This window comes from Marmota flaviventris, chromosome 1, assembly GCF_047511675.1.
Source record: "Marmota flaviventris isolate mMarFla1 chromosome 1, mMarFla1.hap1, whole genome shotgun sequence".
Classification (NCBI taxonomy): domain Eukaryota; kingdom Metazoa; phylum Chordata; class Mammalia; order Rodentia; family Sciuridae; genus Marmota; species Marmota flaviventris.
Window position 1 is genome coordinate 166078369 of NC_092498.1, and position 23402 is coordinate 166101770.

The 23402-nt window shown below is 38.7% G+C and overlaps 1 protein-coding gene across 1 annotated transcript; it reads right to left on the minus strand.

Annotated features, from left to right (window-relative positions):
* Positions 1-4219: 4219 nt before the first annotated feature.
* On the minus strand, positions 4220-10059 carry Selenok (selenoprotein K). Its single transcript, XM_027947825.2, has 4 exons — positions 9969-10059; positions 6594-6684; positions 5113-5196; positions 4220-4310 (listed from the first exon to the last, which is right to left on the minus strand). Exons 1-4 carry the CDS (start codon positions 9985-9987, stop codon positions 4220-4222), a joined length of 285 nt encoding a protein of 94 aa, XP_027803626.1. The 5' UTR covers positions 9988-10059.
* Positions 10060-23402: the final 13343 nt, after the last annotated feature.

Here is a 23402-nt window from a genome sequence, read left to right on the forward strand (position 1 = left end):
CAAAATGGCCGCCGCGGGCGTCGGCTCGGAGGATTCTGGGAAAGCGGGAAAGGCGGGGCTGTGCCGTAGCAGAGATTGGGTGGATGTTGCTGTAGATAGTTCTCAAGGTAGGATGACAGCAACATAATGGGTTTTCGACCGCTTTACGTAGTCCCGCCGACAGAGTCTCATTTTAAAACTTCATTTTTGTGAGGTGCTGGGGTTTGAACCCAGGGTCTTGTGCATGCAAGGCAAGCACGCTACCAACTAAGCTATATCCCCAGCCCCAGAGTCTCATTTTGTCTTAACAGGTGTCTCTTCTCCAGGCTTCTCAGACAACATACATGCTCCTAGTTCTCATATTTTACTGATCGTGTTGAATCCGTTCTCTGATATTGGGGTTCTTTGGGGCAAGGTCTCCTTAGATGACTTTATAACGTTTCATGGATTTTACTATAAATATGATTCCCAAATGTGTATCTCCAGTTTGGACCTCTCCCTGGGATCTAGATTGTTATCCAATGGCCTTTTATCTCCAATTGGACATCTACAAAGCATTGCAAACTTAAATTTATGTTAAATTTAACTTTGACAGGGCAGAGGGTGGGAGGAGGTACCACTGAGTCACATCTCCAGCTCTATTTTTGTAGTTTATTTGGAGACAGGGTCTTACTGAGTTGCTTCACACCTTGCTTTTGCTGAGGCTGGCTTTGAACTCGCAATCCTCCTGCCTCAGCCTTCCAAGCTACTGGGATTACAGGTGTGCACCACTCGGCTGGGTTAAGATGAAACTCTTGATTACCCATCCTACCCACCAAAAAAACAAACAATAGAACCCACTCTAACTTTTACCAGCTCAGTAAATTATTTTGATTATTCAACTGTCCACAGCTTTTGCTTCCAAACCATCAGCAAATCCTGCAGTCTTTATCATACCTTGAATGCATCTTCTTCTCCATTCATACTATCTTTACCTAGCCCAAAGCATCAATATCTCACCTGGATGACAACAACCCCTACCCACCCAGGGCCTTGGATAAGCTAGGCAAACCCTCTACCACAGACCTACACCCCCAGCCTACAATAACCTCTTTAAAAAATATAAGTGCATTTTAATTATGCAGAATAATGGGTTTCATTGTGGCATTTTCATATAGGCAAATAACTTACTTTGCTTACATCCACTCTCCCATCACTCATGACCCATTTCCTCTTTAGAAGTCTCCCTGTTATTTTTGTGTCCATCCCCCTGCCCCAGATTCCATATGAGGTAAAACCTCATACTTTTCTGACTTATATCAGTTAACATAATCTCTAGTTCCATTCATTTTTCTGCAAATGGCATAAATGCTTCTTTATGAGTGAATAATACTCCATCGTGTAACTATGCCACATTTTTTGAAATTCTTTCATCCATTGACATGCACCTAAGCTGATTCCATAACTTGGCTACTGTGAATTTTGCTATAATAAACACTGGTACGCAGTTATTTCTAGCATGTGCTGAATTTAATTCCTTTGAGTATACACCCAGGAGTGGTATAACTGGATCATATCGTAGTTCTATCTTTGGTTTTTGAAGTATCTCCATGCTGATAATTCACATTCCTACCAACAGTGTGTAAGGGTTCCTTTCCCCCTTATCCTCAAAGCATCCTTTTTTGTATTTTTTTTTTTTTTTTTGGGTACCAGTGTTTGAACTCGAACTCAGGGGCACTCTACCACTGAGCCACACCCCCAGCCCTATTTTGTATTTTATTTAGAGACAGGGTCTCACTAAGTTGCTTAGTACCTCGAAGTTGTTGAAGCTGGCTTTGAACTTGAGATCCTCCTGTCTCAGCCTCCCTAGCCGCTGGGATTACAGGCATGCACTACCACAAGGGCTCTTTTTTTGTATTCTTGATCATAGCCTGGGGTAAAACATTCTGATGGGGGTGAGATTGAATCTCAATGCAGTTTTGACTTGCATTTCCCTGATGGCTAAAGATATTGAGCATTTTTTCATATACTAGTACAATAACTAGACTTCTTGTTTTCCAGCCGTGTCCCCTGTACAAGTAGGTCCTGCAGCTGCCCAAATGTTAATATTACAAAAACAGTTCAATACCATTTCCAGCACTCCACTTAGTAAAATCTTATCAGGGAGTTATCCTAAAGAAAAACAAGATGTCACACCCATGCTTTATACTTTCATGGTTTCCCTTCACTCTTTGGACATAATTGAAACAGATCACCGTTAAGGCCATATTTCATCAAGGTCCTGCCACATTTCTAATTTCACTTTCTACCAATTTTCCTTGGCATTTCTAGCTATACTTGATTTTTCTGACATGCCAAGCCTTTCCCAGAATCGTCCTGTGTATGTTCACTCGAATGCTGCCTTAGGCCTTTCCAAGTTATCCTATCCTCCTATTTCCTTGGAAGCACAAATGAAGCATTAGTCTGTCGTTATCTTGCCTGCTTGTTTACTGTCTCACATTGGACTGGAAGCTTCACCAGAAGGCAGCCTTTGCCTTATCCTGTTACCTTCAGCGCACATGGTGAGTAAACTGGGACAAAATGACCCAAACGAAAATCATAAGTTAATGAATAACAAAGACAAGATATCTCAACACAAGCTCCTCAAATGGCTATGTTCTGCACTAAGACATTCAACCTAAGTATGGAGCAGGACAGCTAAATGTCCTGAGGAAGGAGTCCTGCAGCAGCAGTCTTGGGAGGCAAAAGAGGGTCGGTCATAGGTCACATGCTCAGAAGCCTTTGGTAACACTAAGCTATCACCTTTGTGGCCTCTACCATGATCTCTCCCACTATGGTCAGGTGGAGGTTTAACACAATGTCTCTGCCATTCTCTCGCCACACAATTTTAGAGTTACTAAACTTACTGCGCACTTGCATGTATCTTTATAACTTAAATATCACCTACCTACCTCATTTTGTCAGAAAAAATGTGTAAAAGATGCCTGGCAGAATTGAGTTGTCAAAATATTTTTCCTTATTCTAAAACTTGTATTATAATGTTTCCTTATCTTTGAAAACCAGTGTCTTATGCTACTACAACCCTATTTCCTGACAAACAGGGTTAAATAAATATTGATAAATGTTTATTCTAAAAAGCTTTAACCCAATCACTTTGATTTCAAAGCCTGTTATGCATTGAAAATAGAATTATCTGTATCATTCGTTTTACTAATCAATATGTCAGCGCCTATTAACATGTAATCATTGTTCAAAGGATTGTGGCAAAGACAAAATTCCTAGTCTCACAGGGTTTTCCACTTAGTGAAAAATGTGAAAGTTATCTGTATTCGGATGGTATTTAAAGCCAATAGGCAGAATCCTAAGAAGTAGTATAGAATTCAAATTTGTTGAGATAACATCAAAGTCTATGGTTTTAAAGATTAGGCAGCAAATCTCCATTTTGAAGCTCAGGTTTGTTGGCAATAGCTTTATAAGTACCCTGATAATTATACCTGATAAAAATCAGACATGATGGGACAAATTATATTAAAGACAAAAATTAATTCAAGAGCACAGATTTTATGCATGCTACTGAAATAAACACAAGAACAAATTAACCATGTACAATTGAAAAAAGGGACACAAGCACTGAATATGCAGCCTTTATTTTCTTCAGGTTTAGAGTGTTTTATGATTAATTATATAAAGATGAGGAACCAGTTTTACAACCTAAAAATATTTACTTATTAAAACTATATTAATACTTTAATAAACTATACAAAAAAGATAATGAGACAAACATGTGCATTTATGGAATTGCATGTCAGTCAGGCCAGATCCCTGCAGAGGGAATTCCCAGCGTGACCTCATTGATCTGTGAGGACACAGAGCAATCCTTATTTAGACGTACACATTCCTCCACTTGTCTAGCATGGTAGCCCTCCACTTCTTAATGGTTTCCTTCTTCTATGAATGTGTACGTTTAGTTGTCTGCTTCTTAGAGCAGACGTTTACCTAAAAGAAAGGTTGTAATATTAGTTACCAGTTATTCAATTGGACCTATATAAAGCTCAACATGTTACATGGGATTATAATACCTTTCTCAAAAGATACTTTGATAACAAAGTTGACAAACTGCCCAGGGGTTAAGAGAGAAATATTTTCCCAAACAATGTCTGAGTAATTATAAAATGTTGAATGACTTAAGTTTTCCTAAAGAAAATATTCCTAAGGAGACATTTTCAAAATAAAAGCTTAGAAAATAATTTCAGATTTTAAGTTACCTTCCTCATCCACCACCCATTGGGGGAGGGCTAGGGCCCTGAAGATGATTGATTCGACCCATTCTTCGGGGAGGGTTTCCTGGTGGCCTGGTAAAAGACAAAATTAGTATCTACTCTTTAGTAGACATAATTTCAATGGATTCCTTCGAACATTTAACTAGACCCTTTCATTTTTCAATCATCACATGATCCTTAAAGAGTCTTTAAAATAGGAACTACCATTTGGATCAGGAGTTGAAAATTCAAATACTTATAGGAACTAGAGACCTAATGCAAGTGAGGAAACAGTCAAGCCAGGATTAGGATGAACAAGCCTCCAGCAACTCAGGCTGATTTCTACCACGTGGAAACAAAAACCCAGCCCATGCTATCTGACCTTCTGAGATTTTCATTAGCAGATGGAAATTTATACTGTAAATTGAAATCTTTAATGTTAGCCATCAGTTTTCATCTTCTAATTTCGACTTTTCCTGTAGGATTTTTTTTTGGGGGGTGGGAAACCGGGGACTAAGCTCAGGGTTACTTAACCACTGAGCTATAGCCCCAGCCCTTTTTTATATTTTATGTAAAGACAGGGTCTCTCTGAATTGCTTACAGCCTCGCTAAATTGCTGAGACTGAACTTGTGATCCCCCAGCTTCAACCTCCTGAGCTGCTGGGATTATAGGTGTGCACCATCACACCAGGCTCCCGTAGGATGTTGAATGTATACTTTAGCTTTGCCAAATCAACTGTTTATCAAATCGGAGGCAACATGATTTTTTATTTACAGTAATTCATCAATTTTTTGTGAAATGGAATTTAACTGTTAACTTCCACTAGTCTAACTTCACCCAAAATATGTAATGCAATTATAATAAACAACTATTATCAATTTTAAAAAGCCATACCCTCTTCCATCATCATATCTGGAATCGGATGAGTTTCCATAGCCTCTTCTTTTTTTCACATCTTGCTGAAGCAGAGTTTTAAAACTGAAACAAAGAACAGAAAACAACTGAGGTATCACTTTTGACCACATTAAAAATATATTTCCATGGTTTTAACTATCATTTTTGTGAAAAGATGTATAAAGCTACTCAGTAGTGCCAAACCTACATTTCTTGCACCCACAGGTCTACAGGATCTAGCTTATACATGTGTCTAAATTAAGTATTATGTTTTCTGCCAAACCCACACTTATTTGCTAATAATTCCCTGAGACTGAGCATGAAACTAGAGTCCTCTCTGATTTCCTTCCTCCACTCTACATCAAGTGTCAGGTACCAGAGTCCGTTTTCATAGTGTCTCACCTTCCTCACCCCTGCCTTTCCCCTGCCAACAGCCTTTGCCTAACATTATCTTGGGAAGGAATGGGGTGACAGTGGTGTGGCAGAGGCACAGGGCTTCTGGAACTCCATTGAAAGGGAATTTTCTTTATTTGTGAAGAAGAAGGATTTAACAGTAAATTTAAGAATAAAACAGTAAATGGATATGGAGTAGTTGGGATATGTAAAACACTTTAAATGAGTTTTGCACATAATTTAGGACCTCACCTGTGTCTAGCTGAATTTTTCTATGGAACTCTCTCTTTCATTTTATACTCTACCCCTTTTTATTTATGTTCCATGCAGCCATAAAATTAAGCTTTCTAGACCACAACTACAAGCAAACTAAGTATGAAGCCCACAGCTCAATATTCACACTCCTCTGTCAACCTGCATATGGTTTTCTCCACATGGAATAACTTCCTCTGATGTCCAACATCCATAATCACGCCAATCCTGCTACCCCTTGCAACGTGAAGAAGGAACTGTCTCCCATGATTTTGCAACTCTGCAAGTACTTTACAAGACAGTCAAATACACATTCAAACTTACCATAAGACTTATTAGTAGTTCTCATAAAACAAGCACATGAAAGACCAAAAATGCACTTAAATAAGAATTGCTTGAAATTATTGAGGAAGTTTAAATTGTTGTCTTCTTTGCATCAATTCTGTCTTTATTTTAAAAAGCTAACTACTTAGGATTTGGGTTTTTTTTAAAAAAAAACAGGATAAAAATTCTCCTTATTCAGTTATTACACATAATGTAGAATAAAAGGAATCAGTAGACAGAATGCAAAGCATAGTCATTTGACAACAGAATTGACAGGCCTGGCTGCAGATTGAAATGGTTACAAAGTTAAGCGAACCCAGCTAACTTAATTGGAAGATGTTTGGTGGTGGCAGCTTTATCATTAAATGAATCTCAACTGCCCTTACCAAAAATGATTTGAAAATTACAATTAACTGCTTCAGGAGAGCTAAGCTGAAGATATGCCACATAATATACTAATATACTTCAGTCAACTTAAACATCAGAGCAACTAAGAACACTAGTATACTTACAACAAAACCACAAACTCAGCTATTCCCCAAAAGAAATCTGTTATCAAAGATAGTCTCCATGGGGACTGACTCCGGCTGTCCAACACTTGTCCTATAGAAAAGAATAAAGAAACTTTGGTGAGTACTACAAATTTCTGACCCAAGCAGCATTACATTTAGGTAGGCAACAATGATAAATTCAGTCAGCTGTTTCTATAGCCAACACAAGAAGTAGTCTACAATGTATGTATCATTCTAAGGAAGGGTTCAGGGAAGTAAAGCTCCATAATCCAGGGATCATTCCTTTAATATATCAAATGCTTACCTATGGTATATAAGTCGAGTGGTTGACTTCATTCTATTCAAATATTTCTCTGAGACCTCTTTTGTTTTTATTAGTAAAATACATATAACAAAACATTTTAGTGATAAAATTTACATAATAAAATTTACCCCATTTTTAAGCATAGTTATGTGGCATTAAATACATTCATGCTGTTCTGAAACCATCACTACCATCCACCTCCAAGACTTTAGTCTTCCCCAACTGAAACTCCTCACTAATTAAACTCTAACTGCCCATAACCTCCTTCCTCCAGCCTTTGGCAATAACTATTATTTCTGTCTCTAAGAATTTGACTTGTAGGAACCTCATATAAGAGAAATTATAGGGAGCCGGGCAGGTAATCCCAGCAACTTGGAAGACTGAGGCAGGAGGATCACAAATTTGAGGCCAGCCTCAGCAACTTGGTGAGGTCCTAAGTAATTTAGCAAGATCCTATCTCAAAAAACAAAAGGACTAGAGATGTGATTCCATGGTAAAGTGCCTCTGGGTTTAATCCCCAGTACCAAAAAAAAAAAGAATCATATGTCTTCTTTTGTGATTAGCTTATTTCACCTAATAGTGTCTTATAAGTTACATCCACATTGTAGCATTTGTCAAACTTTCCTTCCTTTTTAGGACTAATACTCCAGAGTATGTATATACATTTATCCATTCATTTGTCAGTAGACTCAAGTTTCTTATACTGAATCATGCTGCTGAGAACATGGTATAAACATCTCTTTATTCAAGTATTCTGAAGAAACAAATGGCTTGGGTGGATAGAAAGGAAAAAAAAATATTTTTTCACTTGCAAAATCTCTTGTCTGTATGAAAAGATTGTTTAAACATACTTTCACAAATTTTCAGAATGAGTTATTTTAATGAAATTCCTATAAATCAAAGAGTCCCCAGGCTATAAATACTGAAGGGAAATAGCCTGTCCTTCATTAAAATGATCCCTATTTTCTATAACAGGATGCTCTTGAGCCTAACAATAAACTCTAGCTTTGTCTCAAGCAAAACTGGACCTAATTTTTCAAAGTACTTTTAAATAACAGCAGCTACTACATGAAAAGTTTATACTCCAGTGTTTCAGTCTTGCAACTCAAGAGGTCAGAATATCTAGGGCAAAGAATAACTGTCTCTCCAAGGTCCCAAGGGCTTTATCTGCTTACCACTTCTGCCCTGGTTTACTTTTCCTCTTTCCTTGACCAACTTATTCTCAGGTACCCACCTGGATCTAAGCTCTCATTGAGGTGGTGAGAAAAACTGGCTACACAGTCAAAAAAGGGGGTACAGGCTTGGTTCTGCCTCTTATCAGCTCTGCTTTATGGGTTGATGTGACATTTCTCTTGCCTGAGAAAAAGTATTTCAGGAATATCCATCACATGGAATTTTCAGGGGAAAATCATAAGATAGAAATAGAAATATTTTGTGCCAACAAGTACAATTCTAAAAAGGGTCTAACTGGAACCCACCAATTCTTCGGTTGTGATTTTAAAGAATGTACAGTATGTACACCCATCAGTCTATCTTTTTGTTTGCCCTTCCCCCATGCCAGTTTGTAAAGGCAGAAGCCCCTGTCCTCTAGTATCCCCAGAGGGAAAAAAGGTGCTTGAATAAAACTACATTTCTCAACTATAAAAGTGAGATAAAGTTGGGCAAGGTGGGGCACGCCTATAATCCCAGCAATTCAGGAAGCTGAAGGAGGAGGATGGCAGGTTCAACAGGCCAGCCTCAGCAACTTAGTGAGACCCTGTCTCAAAATTTAAAAAAAAAGGTTAGGGGAGATAAAACGTCCTAACAAGATATTTATGTGGCTCAAATAGAATATTGTATATACATTAAAGCATTCAACAAATACAAGGAATTACTCAATAATGCATAAATAGAAGCTACTAGTCTTAATCACAAATAATATAAGACAAACTAAAGTCTGCAAGTGTCCAAAACTAAGATGAAATTAAATTTTGATGCTTTCCTTTAGTGTCCACCAACCAATTTGTTTCCAGGATTTTTAAAGTGGGAGATAGGATTTGGTAAAGCAAAGAAATGCAAAGTACACTCAGCCAAGACTTCTCACCGACTGCCCTAACAGTCTGGAGATAAACAGATGATTCAAGTAGAACCAGTACCTACTTCCAGTGATCCAAGAACTACTAACATTGCACCACGGAATATCACCTGAGTGAGCAGCAGCTGGTCTGACACTGATCTCATCCATTATACTACGTCTTTTCTTTCCAGTCATTTCCTTTGTAAACTCACAGAATTAAGTCTCTCTCAGATCCTCTATTCCTATGATAATTAATTTGCTCCTAGAGACAAGGGTGCTTTTTCTTTAGTTCCTGGAAAATCAGGCAAAAAGTTGGGTATATGACTGGCTACACTCTTTTGGGGGAAGAGCCTATCCAAAACTTTTATCTAATTATGGCCTTAGGCTAGTTCTGGTTTGGGGATTTTTTTTTTTTTTTTTTTTAGAGAAACCATAAGTATGGTTGATAAGGCCGCTGATCCTAACCTACCTGGGTTCGGATTCGAACTCAGCCATTAACTACTTTTGTGATCCTGGGCCTCTGGCCTCAGTCTCCATCCTTAAGACAGGGATAAAACATTACCTGACTAGGCAGTTACAAAGACTAAAGGAGGCGATAAGCACAGGAGCTCTAACAGTGCTCAAGGCAAAGAAAGAAAGCGCAACGTGTACCAAGTCAACATCCCGTTCTCCACTAGTTAAGGACAGCCACGCCCGAGAGCAAAGACCACTTTCGCAAATCTGCCATCAGAAGCTCGCTGTACAAAGGCAAGGGCTCCGAGATCTCCGTACTTAGCTTCACGTCCGCAGGACCCCACTCCAGGGGACCTCGGCCCCCGATCGTCGTCAGTAAAGGGGACAAACGCTGACGCGCTCTAGGCTGGGGCGATTTCGCATCCAGCTCCGCCCGGTCACTCGGCACGAAGGCCGGGGAAGCCGCTCGGGGGCCTGGGCCGGGCGAGCTAGGATAGGAAAACAAAATTCCGAAATCCGGCCTGCCTGGAAATCGGCCACCCCCACATCCACTCCAACTCACCATTCGAGATGTAAACCATCTTGCCTCCGCTTCCCGGCTTCCCTGCGACTAAAATGCCACGCCCCTCTCGGCTTCCGTAACTCCCTCCGCGCCGGCTCTCCAAACGTCACAGGCCACGATTAGAACGAACGCTGTCGAGGAGGGAGGTGGGCAGAGCCCATTGGCTGCTGGCGGAGACACGCCCCTCGACGGAGTTTTTGTCTTGCCACTCAGGCAACTTCCGGTGGAGGCTGGGAAGCCGGTGGTGGGATGTTCTGTTGATCGTTAACCTGCCAGAGCCCATTCTCTGAGTTTTCTCAGATTTGGGTGCGGACGGGTCGTTTGCACCCTAGAATGGGCAAAAGCTGCTTTTGATTGATAGGCACAGGGTCAGGGTAGGCAAAGCGTGTGAGCCGATTGAAGACAATAAATTCCTCAGAACTTTCCTGACGTGTGGACATTTGAAGGTGTGGAGGTGTTAGTTTGGGGATTTGATTGGAGGGATGTGCCCTGGCGTGGTGACTCCCGCGAAGAACTTCAGTGTCACACCTTTGGGACTACACTGCCAGGCCCCTCCTAGATGTATTCATTCTCTTTTAAACCAGTATTTTCTGCTCTGTGTTCAACAAAGGTGGAGTTTTTATCAGCTTTTGTGAAGCAATTTAAAAATTCAACCTTAGCTAGACACCTTTCTCTGTGAGTGATGTCAAGACACGTCTTGGTTATTCACATCTTGGTTATTAAATATGAATCTCGTTCTTTTGCTGCTCCATCCACTCGCCTGTTTCGGTTCCTTAAACAAGGCAATTATCTTTCCTGTCTGAAGGCCTTTGTACTTACAGTTCTTTTTGTGTAGGCGCCTAATGATTGGTTCCTTCATCTTCCCATCCTCTCCTTAGTTCTTAAGCCGTGTGGCATAGCCTTGGGAAGACCCCACCACCTTCCTTAACAGGAAAAGGAAAATTACATTTTGGAAACAATTGTACTTTATGTTTAACAATGGTTGGTTAAGATTATATGTTCTAATACCTAGAATTGACAAAGATTTTATCTTATGGTGATTTGGGGGAGACGAGAGCACTCCCCCAACTACCCCGCCAAAAAAAGTGCATCATAGGACAAAACAGTATCCTTCACCACATTTGAAAATTTTGCTGCACAATCATAGATGAGTTTTGCAAAAATACTGGAGAGACGGGTTCTAGGTATTCCTAAAGGCCTTAACCCAGACAGTTGCCACCCACCATCAGCTCTCCCCTGTTCTGCACTAGTTGCCTTGTAACTGAAATCCCAGTTTTCACATTTTCAACCCTTAAGCAGTTTTTCAAACTGTGGCAAGAATGACCTTAGGATGGAGATCATGTATGTCCCTGTTGCTCCTAAAATAAAACCCAGGTCCCTGTCATGGCCTATAGATCCATTATCACCTGCCCACTTGATTGTCCCTTTCAGTATGCCTACTGCCACATATGTGACATTCAAAAATCATGTCTAGAATTTTTTTTTTTTTTTTTTTTTTTAGTTTTGTGAATCCACTAGGTTTTTGGTGTCTCCAGGATTCTGCACATGCATTCCCCTCTACCTGGAACACTTTCCCTGACTCCTTGCACATTCAGAGCTGTTCATCTGTCAGCTTGAGTGTCATCACTTCATAGTGCTCTTCCATGGCACCTTGTGATTATTTTCCTTCTGTTTTTTTTTTAATCTGGTATGAAGTTATTTATTGTATAATTGATTTTTATCTCTTCCTAAAGAAAATTTCTAAGGGAACCTTATTTGCCTTGTTCCCTTTTGTTTCCTCAAGGATACCATAGCCCTTTGGCAAGTGGTCAGTACTTGGATAAATTTGTTGGTTGGAGACAGAAAGAAAACTGTTCCTTAATAGACCCCTGTTTTTCTGCATTGTTATCTCATGTGCTTCCTCTTGATGAGAACTATCCAATAAAATAACAAAGACTTTTCAAATGAAAAAAAAGTGCATAATTAGTAATAAGATGGAGTAGAGGACAAATATGACATCTCCCCTCTTTCCCTAACCTCCATTAATGTCTAGAACTATAAGTTAACCATTAGCCCCCTGTCGAGCACTTGAAATGTGGCTAGTCAGATTTGAGAGGAACTGTACAAAATGTACATCAGATCACAAAGATTTAGAATGATAAATGTAAAATAAATCAAGTTTTTAATATTAATGACTTTAGGAAATGAGAATATTTTGGATATTGGGTTAAACAAAATACTTAAAGTGATTTTACCTTTTTTTCATTTTTTAATGTAACTAAGATTTTTAAGTTACATCCATGGCTCTCATTCATAGCTCACATAACATTTCTGTTAGACAGTGCTGGTCTAGAAGAAATACTTTATTTGCCTGGCATAGAAAAGGCACTCAGTAACTATTTGTTGAATGGATCACTGAATTTCCTCATAGTCTTTAATGATGAATAATAGTCATACGGGGTTGGCTAACTGTCAAGCACCATTCTAAGTGCTTTATATTTGTTCTTCTTTTTTTACATTTATTCTTCATAACACATTTAATCTTCACAATAACAATAATAGCTAATATTTTTGTATAGCACTTACTCTGTGCCAAGCAATGTTTCAAGTGCTGTTCATGTATTCATTTTTTTTCACAAATCATGTATTCATTCATTGAAATCTTAACACGATTAAATGGGCTCCCATTCCCATTTTACAAATGAGGAAACTCAAATGATTTTTCCACGGTCACAGAAACAGAGCTTAGAATCAAGAGCCTGGCTTTACAATTCATGCTTTAAACCCCTGTGCTATACCACTTCTCCACACCTAGGCAGAGGTATTGAAATAGGATATAATTCAATGTGGTACTAATAGTATGGGGTGGTTTCTGGATACTATTCCAATGTATCTTCAGTTCTCAAAGTTGCAAAATAGATTCCCACAGTTATTTCTTTCCTAGACACCTTTCCAGCAAAAGTTCTGTGTATTTCTAAGTAGATTACTTTCCATCTCTGCACCAATCCCTTGGCCAGAAGGATGAGCTATTTAGAATGACAGTCACCTCTGAAGCTGAATCTGGAATCAGTCCCATTTAGAACAGAAGGCCTGGGAGTTGGAGAGGACTGGTGTTTCCAAGATAGCAAAGGAATACTGGGTTACATCAAAACAGTCAGATGCCCTCAATATTGCTTCAGGGAACATGGGAAATAGATGGCATTTATATTCTTTATTAACCTTTTATGTGTCTGTTCTTACGGTTATTGCCTTTGTGGTCTTTATTTCGTCTGGGCTCAGAAATGTTAACTCTTTAATTGTCTCATTTTTCTATCTTATGCTCTTTGTTATTGCTTTTCATGGCAACTTCTAATTGTTTTCGATTTTTTTTTAAGGTTATATAGCCTCAGACTGGCTGTGCTGTGCAAATCAGCATTTTTTTTTTTTTTTGAGCCAATAAGCACCTTGTTCATTCCTTCAGCTCAAGTGATGATTAATTTACTCTAAAAGTTACTTTCTCCTTTTTTCATTTCATGTGTGTGTGTGTGCGCGCGCGTGCGTGTGTGCTGTCACTGGGGATCAACCCAGGGCTTTGGGGTGTGTGTGTGTGTGTGTGTGTGTTCTACCACTGAGCCACACCCCCATTTACCTAGAAGATAACTTTTTTAAAAAAATTTATCTGAGTTTATGTTCTGTGCAAAAATGGGGAAATGTTCATAAAAATTCACAATGCAGTTTTCCTTGGAAAATTTGGTTGGTTAAAACTGGAATTTGGTTAGAATTTTTCCAGGCATAGTGGTGCATGTCTGTAATCCCAACGGCTCTGGAAGCTGAGGGAAGAGCATTGTGAGTTCAACGCCAGCCTCAGCAAATTAGCAATCTCCTAAGTAACTCAGAGAGACTCTGTCTCTAAATAAAATACAAAAATGAATTGGGGATATGCATCAATGGTTAAGCACACCTAGGTTCAATCCCCAATACAAAAAAAAAAAAAGTTTGAAATTTCATTGGTAGTCTCTAAACATTGTTTTTTTAGTTTTATGAACACCCCCAATTTTTTTCATATTTCCAGGACTCTACACATGCTTTTCTTCCTACCTGGAATACTTTCCCCTAACTCTTTGATATTATCAATTTCATAGTGGACCTGTCTATTTACATTTAAACAGTCTTTTTTTTTTTAATAGGAATAAAGAATACCTGGACTTAAACTCATGACTCCATTACAGGAAGAGAAACACTATTCCAATTATAAATTTTAAACTTTTAAATTGATTCAGTTTTAGCATTCCTGGCAAGTGTAATGTAAACTGTTTTAGTGGTAGATGGAATGAGACGCTAGTCCAGATTTTCAAAGTAAAACCCTCAGAGATTTGGGGTGTTGGATGCATTGTAGAAACACTGAATAATCATTAAAAGAAAATATAAATATTTTTATAATTATGTTCTTTGGTATCAAAGTACTTTCTAAGTCTTGTCTTTAGATCCCTAAATATGGAGTTTAAGAAGTATAACAGAAGTGTAAATTTTATTATTATGTTTATGGATCTCAGGATAACATTAATCTTTATATTTAAAAAACTAGTGTACATATATATACCCTATGACTTTAAGGAATGCATAATTTACTATTCTTATCACTCACCTGTTTAGAGCACTCAATGGTTTTTGGATTTTTCCCCCCTGCTTTAATGTACATGTATTATTAAAATCAAAAGCTGTAAATGGATCTCCCATGAAGAACAGGTCTCCTTTCTTTACCTGAAGCTCACAATTCTAAAATTTGATCATTGAAGTCTCACTGAAAGATTTGTCTCTGAATTTCCATCTTGTTTTGCATCATGGCCAAGCAATTCCTGACTCATTTCTTAGCTCTTTATGTTTTTCAAACATTTTCCCCATTATTTTATCCAAATCTTTTTAGTTGACCTCAGATGGAGAGTGTTACAGTTTACATATGAGGTGACTCCCAAAAACTCATGTGTGAGATAATGTAAAAATGTGAAACAATTAGATGGTGAAAGCCTTAACCTAATCAGTGGATTAATCCACTAATATGGATTAACTGAGTGGTAAGTGTAGGCAGGTAGGATGTGACAGAAGGAAGTAGGTCATTGGGGTCCTGTCTTTGCAGTTTATGTTTTGACTTCTCTCTCTCTCTCTCTCTCTCTCTCTCTCTCTCTCTCTCTCTCTCTCTCTCTCTCCCTACCCCCATCTGAGCTGCTTCCCCCCCACACACCTTTCTGCCATGATTGCCTCACCTGGGCCCAGAGCTATGGAGTTGGCCCACCATAGACTGAACCTCTGAAACTGTGTGAACCAAATAAACTTTCCCCCTCTGTTTTTGTCAGGTCTTTTGGTCAAGTGACACAAAAGCTGACTAAAACAAGGGGTTTAGTACAAATTACTTAATCTTTCATGAGAGAAGTGCAAGTTAATAAATTTATTTCTCCAAGTCAACATTACAACTTAGATTTGATTGTAGATCACACACACTGCTTTGCTTTTGACTTAAAAATTCTTCTGTTTATGTATAAATTTTCCAGAACAACTGCTATTTTCTGACTGTAGTCAAAACACATTATTGTTTATAAACAGAAAGGCTGATTATATGCAGTAAACTAAAATGTGTGGGTGGTTTAAAAACATTTATTTCGTCAACAAATATTCCACTTTTAATGTTTTCACAACAAAACATAAATAAAATCTTACTTTTACTTGCTACTCTTTGTTCTTTTAATGGGAGGGTCAAGGAAATAGGTTTATTTTATGGAAAAGTTTCTTTTTTAATGGCCCAGTGATAAATGGTCATGGAAGAGATCCTTAGCCAGGTTTGAAAGGATCTACTAGAGATGTTGGTGTTAAAATTAGGTGACTAGGGCTGGAGTTATAGCTCAGTGGTGGAGTGCTTGCCTAGCATGTGTGAGCATTGGGTTCCATCCTCAGCACCACATAAAAATAAGTAAATAAAATAAAGGTTTTGTATTCATCTACAACTAAAATTAAAAAAAAAAAAAAAACTAGGTGACTAGACAAACTGTCACAAATGCCTTAACATCACCTTATTTTTTCCTTACTAATTATATAATACCAGCAGCTTGGTTAATATCACCCAAGGTCAAAGAGGGGTCTCAACTGCAAAATATCGTCTTATCATAATGAGTCAGCCATCTCTTTTGCTATGAAACCCTAACTTGTTTTTGATAGGAAGTATGAAACCGAGGCTGAAAATGGAAACTGGCAGGCAAGGAAGTGTTGCTTGATATTATTTTTTCATTCCTTTTGAATGTATTTAGCTACTTCTTAGTGGCACCCAGTCTTTCATGTTCAGACTGAGATGTTTCACAAGTATTTTGGAGACCATATGTGCAGAGAAGTGAAGAAGTAAGTGGAAATGACTATAACCACCTTGGTATTGACCTGTTTGGTTGCTTTTGTTCCTGCCCTGTGCTCTGCTGGCTGGCAGCAGAGGGGAGCTGGTGGTGCAGAGGATACCAGTGGGGCTGGCACAGAAAACAAAGAGCTGTCACTCAGACTTCCTGCAGCAACATCAGTGACAGCACAAACAGTTCACACTGGGATTTAGTAGGCTAACTGGGGACTTTGAAGCTCAGCTTTGGATCTGTTCCCACATGGGGAAGCCACCAGAATATGACTCTAGTCATTTCAATTGAATCACTGTTTTTAGAAATGTTAAACTCCAGAGAAATGCTGCTAAATTACATTTTCCATCATAAGCCTTGAGAAGTTCTTTAATCTAGCATTTCCTTTTCCAGAATTTATTCTAAAGAAGCATCAAGAGATATTCAAACAGATTTATTAGCAAAGATATTTATTCCAGTGTTACTTGCAATGAAAAAAAAAAAAAAAGGAAGGAAGCCATGTACTTTTGTAACTGGGGGAAATTATCTAAATTTTGAAATAAAATAGCACATTATATGTTAAAAAATGGGAAATCACTTATGATACATTAAGTGAGAGAAATGGATTACAAACAAGAAGTATCTATGATACAATGCAAAAAGTGGAAACATATGTATACCAAATATATTTATATAGAAATGTAAGGCATTATGGAAGCTCTAATTTCTTCTTTATATCTTTCTATAGTTCCAAGTTTTTCTATAATAAACTTGTATTTCTTTTTATCATTAGAAATAAGTAACAATACTTTTCATGTTAAGTTATATTTGTTAGAAACTGAGAGCTCATTTCTAGTTTCGTTTTAATGTTTTAGATAACTCTTCAAAATATCTTTTTTCCTGCAGAAGGGATAGAAACTTATAAACAAGGGATTTACTCAGGTGGCTGTTAACTGTTGGAGTACATTTTTAAAGCAATTTTATTTCATGAGGTTATATTTGACTCTGCTCAATTGCATTTGTGCACACAGTATATACATGGCATCCCATAATATTAGTCAAATCAATGTTTTGTGGTTTTCCTTAACTATGAAGGGTCTGGTAAGAATCAAGGAAACATAGTTTAGCTCAAAAATTCTTGAGCGGTAATTAAAGAGAAATCTTATGTTTACAAATTTTGTGAATGATCTATTTGCAAGGTTTTGGATCTTAGAGCCCTTATTTTGGGTAGATGTTGATAGACACTAGAATCATCTTGCTAGTATTTGGATCATCCTGAAAAAATGACCAATGAATCAAGAACATTTATGGAATGTGGATGACAAAAGAGGAAGCAAGTAAATCCTCAAAACAAACAAACAGAACGAACCCAAAGTTTGCTCTGTGAGTGATCTAACCCGCTGTCCTTTAAAGGAATTTAGAAAATATAAAAAGTTACACTGTATCTTAATTTTAGGAAAAAAAAATTAAGAGTTCAAATCAATGATTTTTGCCTTCCAGCTAGAAGTTAATCTGAAAATAGAATACAGGCAATCAATGCTGAAAATAAGAAATTTCTTTTAAGTATGCATATAATGAATGATAAGACTTGAACTGCTTCTCAAGGCAACAGACAAGGACTGCAGAGACCCCACTTGATGCCCAAGGCTGTAGAAGGGCCACTCTTACTAAATGTGCTCTGGAATATATTCTATGAGCAATTTGTTTTCTTTAATTCTTACTTCCCAAAAGAGTGTTATTTCAATTTTAGATATTAAAAAAAGTATTTTTGAAACCTAAGACTAGTGGAGGAAGCAGATTCCTTTGATCATCTGGGTTATGCAATTGTTTGTTTGTCTGTTTGTTTAACCAGGAATTGAACCCAGGGACACTGTGTTAGTCAGATTTTTCGCTGCTGTGACTTAAAGATCTGAATAGAACAATTGTAGAGGAGGAAGAGTTTATTTGAGGGCTCACAGTTTCAGAGGTCTCAGTCCTTTGGCAGCTGGCCCCATTCCTTGGGGGTGGAGGTAAGGCTAAATAAACATCATTGCAGAAGAGTGTGGCAGAGGGAAGCAGCTCACAAGATGATCAGGAAGCAGAGAAAGACTCTACTCACCAGATACAAGATAAATACCCTGGAGGCACACCCAATGACCCACCTTCTCCTGCCACACTCTACCAGCTTTCATTTACCACTCAAGTTATCATCAGGAGATTAATTCATTGATTAGGTTAAGATTCTCATAACCCAATCATTTCTCCTCTAAACCTTCCTGCATTGTCTCACACATGAGCTTTTGGGGGACACCTCACATCTAAACCCTAATAGATGCTCAACTACTAAGCCACATCTCCACCCTTTTAAAAATAAATGTATTTAGAGACAGGGTCTCACTAAGTTAAGAGCTTGCTTGATGATTATAATATGAGCCAGGAAAAAAGGATCTTTAGATGCTTCAGTGTGTTCCCTTTTCCATCTTTCTTAATGGACTATAGATTTCAGGAGAGAGCTTCAAAAAGGTTCTAGGCACTTTACTTTTTACTCTAGATCTTAAAGATCCATTCAAACATTCAGTTGTTCCTGCTATGAATTAAGGCTAATGTGATAAACTTTTGTGGTCTTACAAGGTGCAAGTCATCATGCTAGACAATGGGGCAGATAATAATAATAATAATTAACATTTAGTCAGCACTTATTATGTGCCAAATAATGTTCCAAGCAATTTCCATATGGAACATTGTGTTAAACAAGCATGACTTATGGGTTGTGATGAATAATTTTACTTCTGTCTCCCACCTCTCCTTTACATTTCTTTCAGTGGGGATAGTTATTCTCTGCTTCTAAATGAAAACTTGGGCAAACCCAACAATTTGTTCTGGTTTCTTGTAGGTCACACAGTTGTTTCAATTTAATGAGTAGAATGTCCAATGCTAATATTCAAAACTCTTAATTCTGTTTTAAAAGAAAGGTTTTTCCCTTCCCCAATAGAGGCTTGCTGTAGGCTGGAACAATTACATAATTACATGCTTCTCTCTTTTTGGGCCCCACTCCCTATTTTTTTTTTTCTTTTGGTGCTGGGGATGGAACCCAGGGCCCTGTGCATGAGAGGCAAACACTCTACCAACTGAGCTATATCCCCAGCCCCACCCCTGGGTTTTTACTCTCTGCTCCATGAGATAGCTTATTAGGGTTCTGTCCCGGAATGGGAGGGAGAACACAGGGGGACACAAAATTTCTTACACATGATGCTTCGTAATCTGGGCTGATTCTCTCTGAATCTAGTTTTTGTAAATTCTCTCAGTTGCTGGATATCTACCGCAAACAGAACCTTTCATAAATTCAAAAGTATCCTTATTTCTGCTCGACTTATTCGTGATTCCTTCTTCTATTCCTGGTAATCCACAGTTTACCTCCAGCATTTTCCACTTCTACCCTTCGTCCTGCCAGGCAAACATCTTAACAGGACCCACCCACCACCAGCTCTCTCCCTCACCCTTTGCCCAACAGTCTGGAAATGTCAGCCAAGTTAGCACTTGCTCTTTCTCCCCTGCCCTGTCTCTCCTCTCTGCATACAGAAGCTTTCTGTAAAGCTAATGTGCTTATCTGTAAATAGCCATAGTTTACCAATTAGCCTTTTCAGCATCGATAGGTTTTATATGCATCTCTTGGACAGAGCAGAGTAGGTTCATGCTGGGACCATACTGAGTATCAAAGTGAATGGCCAACTGGGGACAACATGGTTGTCAGTTTGGAAATGGCATGATCTTATGACTTGATGTTTTTTTCTAGGCATAAGACATACCCTTGTTTCTTTCACTTAAAAAACAAAAGTCATATACATCCTGTGTCACTTAACAACAGGGATACATTTTGAGAAATATGCTATTAAGTGATTTTGTCATTGTGCAAACATTATAGACCAAACTTACACAAGATGGCAAGACTGGAGTTGATTTATTCTCTATCTTTAACATGTCTCTTTTAACATCTGTATCTGTCTATGTTGCATTACTATAATGAGGCAAGCTAACTTATAAAGAAAAGAGGTTTTGGAGACTAAACGTTCAAGTGTCATAGTTCAGGCTCTGGCAAAGGCCCTATGGCAAAGGGTTGAATACATGTGGGAAGAAGGATCAAATCTTGAAACAGGAAGCCAGAGGGAGACTAGGGTCCCACAATCCCTTCTGAGGACATGCCCCCAGTTGATGTAAGGACCTTTAACTGGTCTTCACCCCTTAAAGGTTCCACATCATTTCTATACCACCAAACTGGGGACCCAAGCTTCCAACATATGAGCCTTGGGGGACAAACCACTTCCAAACCATAGAGACATCCAATCTAATTTTTTTTAACTTCTATAACAGAACTGAATAGTCTTAAATGATACAATAAATATGCATTTTACTCCTTCTAAAACTTAGTGATGCAAGTTCATTTTCTCTAGATGTTTTCCTGAAAGTGGAGCAGCCTTCTGCTCATTCTCCTTGCAAATCTTCAAAGAAAAGCTCTTTTAGTGACTCTCAGTTTTCAACATTGAACCTTTTTATACCCCCATGTGGAAAAGGGCTTAACAGTTGAGGTACTTTGCAAGATATAACCTGTTCTAGTTCCCTTTCTTCTTTCTTTCCTTCCTTCCTTCCCTGTTTCCTTCCTTCCTATCTCTCCCTCCTCCTCCTCCTCGTCCTCCTCCCCTCCTTCTTTTTTATTTTGCAGTGCTGGGGATCAAATCCAGGGCCTCATGAATGCTAGGCAAACATGCTATAGCTGAGGCACACTCCTATCCTGCTCTGGTTCCCATTTTATTATGTTGTGTATACTTTATTCGGGAGCCTCAATCAAAACATCTATTTTTAAAATCTGTTACACATGTATCATTCCAGTTATCCTCACAACAACCCTATAAGATTGGTATCATGATCATCTCCAATTTATAGATGACCAAACTGAGGCATACAGAGACTTGGTAACTTGTTCACAGCTACCAAGTAGTAGATCTGGGATTGAAACCCCAGGCAATGTGGCTGCAGAGTCCCTGTCAATAAGCAACTTTCATTCTCCAGGGAAAGAGAGGACTTGATAAATGCACAAGTGATTAATGAAAAACAGGAGAATGTCAAGTGCCGTAAGAGAACCACATACTTAGTACCCATGAGAGGCGGAAGAGACATAGTACATGCTCTCTGGAGGGGATCAGAAAAGGATTCCGAAGAAGCCATAGTGGAAGCCTATCTTGTAAGATGAACGTTCCCATAGGAGTCAGGAGGTAGAAGTGAAGGATTGCCATGAGATCGCATCAATCTTTCAGAAATCCTTCCACCTGACTCTCTAAATGATCACATACTTTAAACCTAATAAGATTTATATAGGGATTAACTTGACTTGACTGATTTTTAAAGCATTCTGTTTCTACAGCTTATCTTACAGAAGACAATTGTTTTGTCACTGGCTTGGATTTGTCTTCCAAAGCCTGGTAGGTATGCTGCCACCTTAGAAAGGTTCTGATTGGCATCAAGTCTTGCAAAGGGGGCTGTAGCTGTAGCTCAGTGGCAGAGCTCTTGCCTAGCATATGTGAGGCACTACATTAAAAATAAAATAAATAAAATTAGGCATGCTGGCCATCTATAACTATTAAAAAAAAGAGAAGAAAGTCTTGCAAAGGGTATTTTCCAAATGCTTTGTAGATGGGTGAAATTGTCAGGGAGTAGCTAGCAATGAGCAGTGAAATGCAGGCAAGGTCACAAGTGTTCTTTAAATGACTTTAGGGTCTGCTTTAAACTACTTCCAAAGTAGAAAGTTAATTTGTAGAAAATAAATAGAAGCAAGGGAGCTAGTTGAAAATCACACCAAGAGAATAGGATTAATGGGACTAACTCTTGACAGAGTCCACTGAGGTTGATGTGAAGTTAGGAATTATGGCTATAAGTGTCTCCAATTGTCTGGGAAGGAGGATTCCTTTAGTAGCACAGGGACACTAAAGTAACTTCTGACCAGCTACTGACCCCAGTGCCCGCATTAACATGGGATTGACTTGTATATGAAGCCCTCCTAAATAGGATGGCCACCATGACAGTTCCACAAAGGACCAACTAAGGTCAAAACCTCCATCACCCAATGTGAAGGAGGAGTTGAACACCTGATTGGCAAAGAGTACAGAGGGTTGTCCCTAGTTCTGGTAAATATCAAACAGTAATAAAATTTGGGGACAGCATTGTCTCCTTTGTCATTCTTTGCTTGGAGATGGCCCACCCTCTCACTTGAGAGTGCTCTTTGCTTGAGCCTCACTTGGCTTTTACTTTATTTCACCTATAATAAAGTTCTCTTGCATGGATTTTGGTGGCTGACTTTTAATAAATTTTCTTTCCTTGGAACATAAGAACTGAGGTTTGGAGTTTCAGCTCCCTGCTCTTCTGTGACACAATGTTACATCTTGATTCTGTTTTGACCTTCAGAAGTAAGCTGCAGTATGTAACAATGAAATTATTGTTCACTGTCATCTCTGATTGTCAACAAGCCTTTGAAACATAATAAGGCAGAAGTGACTGGACTTTAGTGTCTCCAGGGTCAGGCAGGTAGAAACTGTGGCAAATGGAGAGGAACTGTGCCTTCTTTCTCTAAAGGGGACAGAAAGGGTTGCTGGCCAGTTGTCACCATGTGGGATGGGAGTGTAGTATAACCAGAGCTTCTGATGGTTTCAAGAGAAATAGGAATTATGGATGACTATCTGAAATTCCTTTTTGGTGCTGGGGGTGAACCCCAGGGCCTTGCACTGAACTATATCTCTAGCCCCTGAAATTTCTCTACTTTAAAATATTGGTAACTGATACATATTTCTTTTTTGGGGTACCAGGGATTGAACTCAGGAGCACTCGACCACTGAACCACCTTCCCAGCCCTATTTTGTATTTTATTTAGAGAAAGGTTCTCACTGAGTTGCTTAGCGCTTCCTTTTTGCTGAGGCTGGCCTCCATGCCATTTATTATGAAAAATTTCAAACACTGAAAGATAGAAAAGCACAGCAAACCCATCATTGGTACATACCAAACAGATAGAAATGATCAACTCATAGCCAGTCTTATTTGGTCCCTACTCCCACCTGCTCCACCCCCCCTCCAGATTATTTTGAAGCAAGTC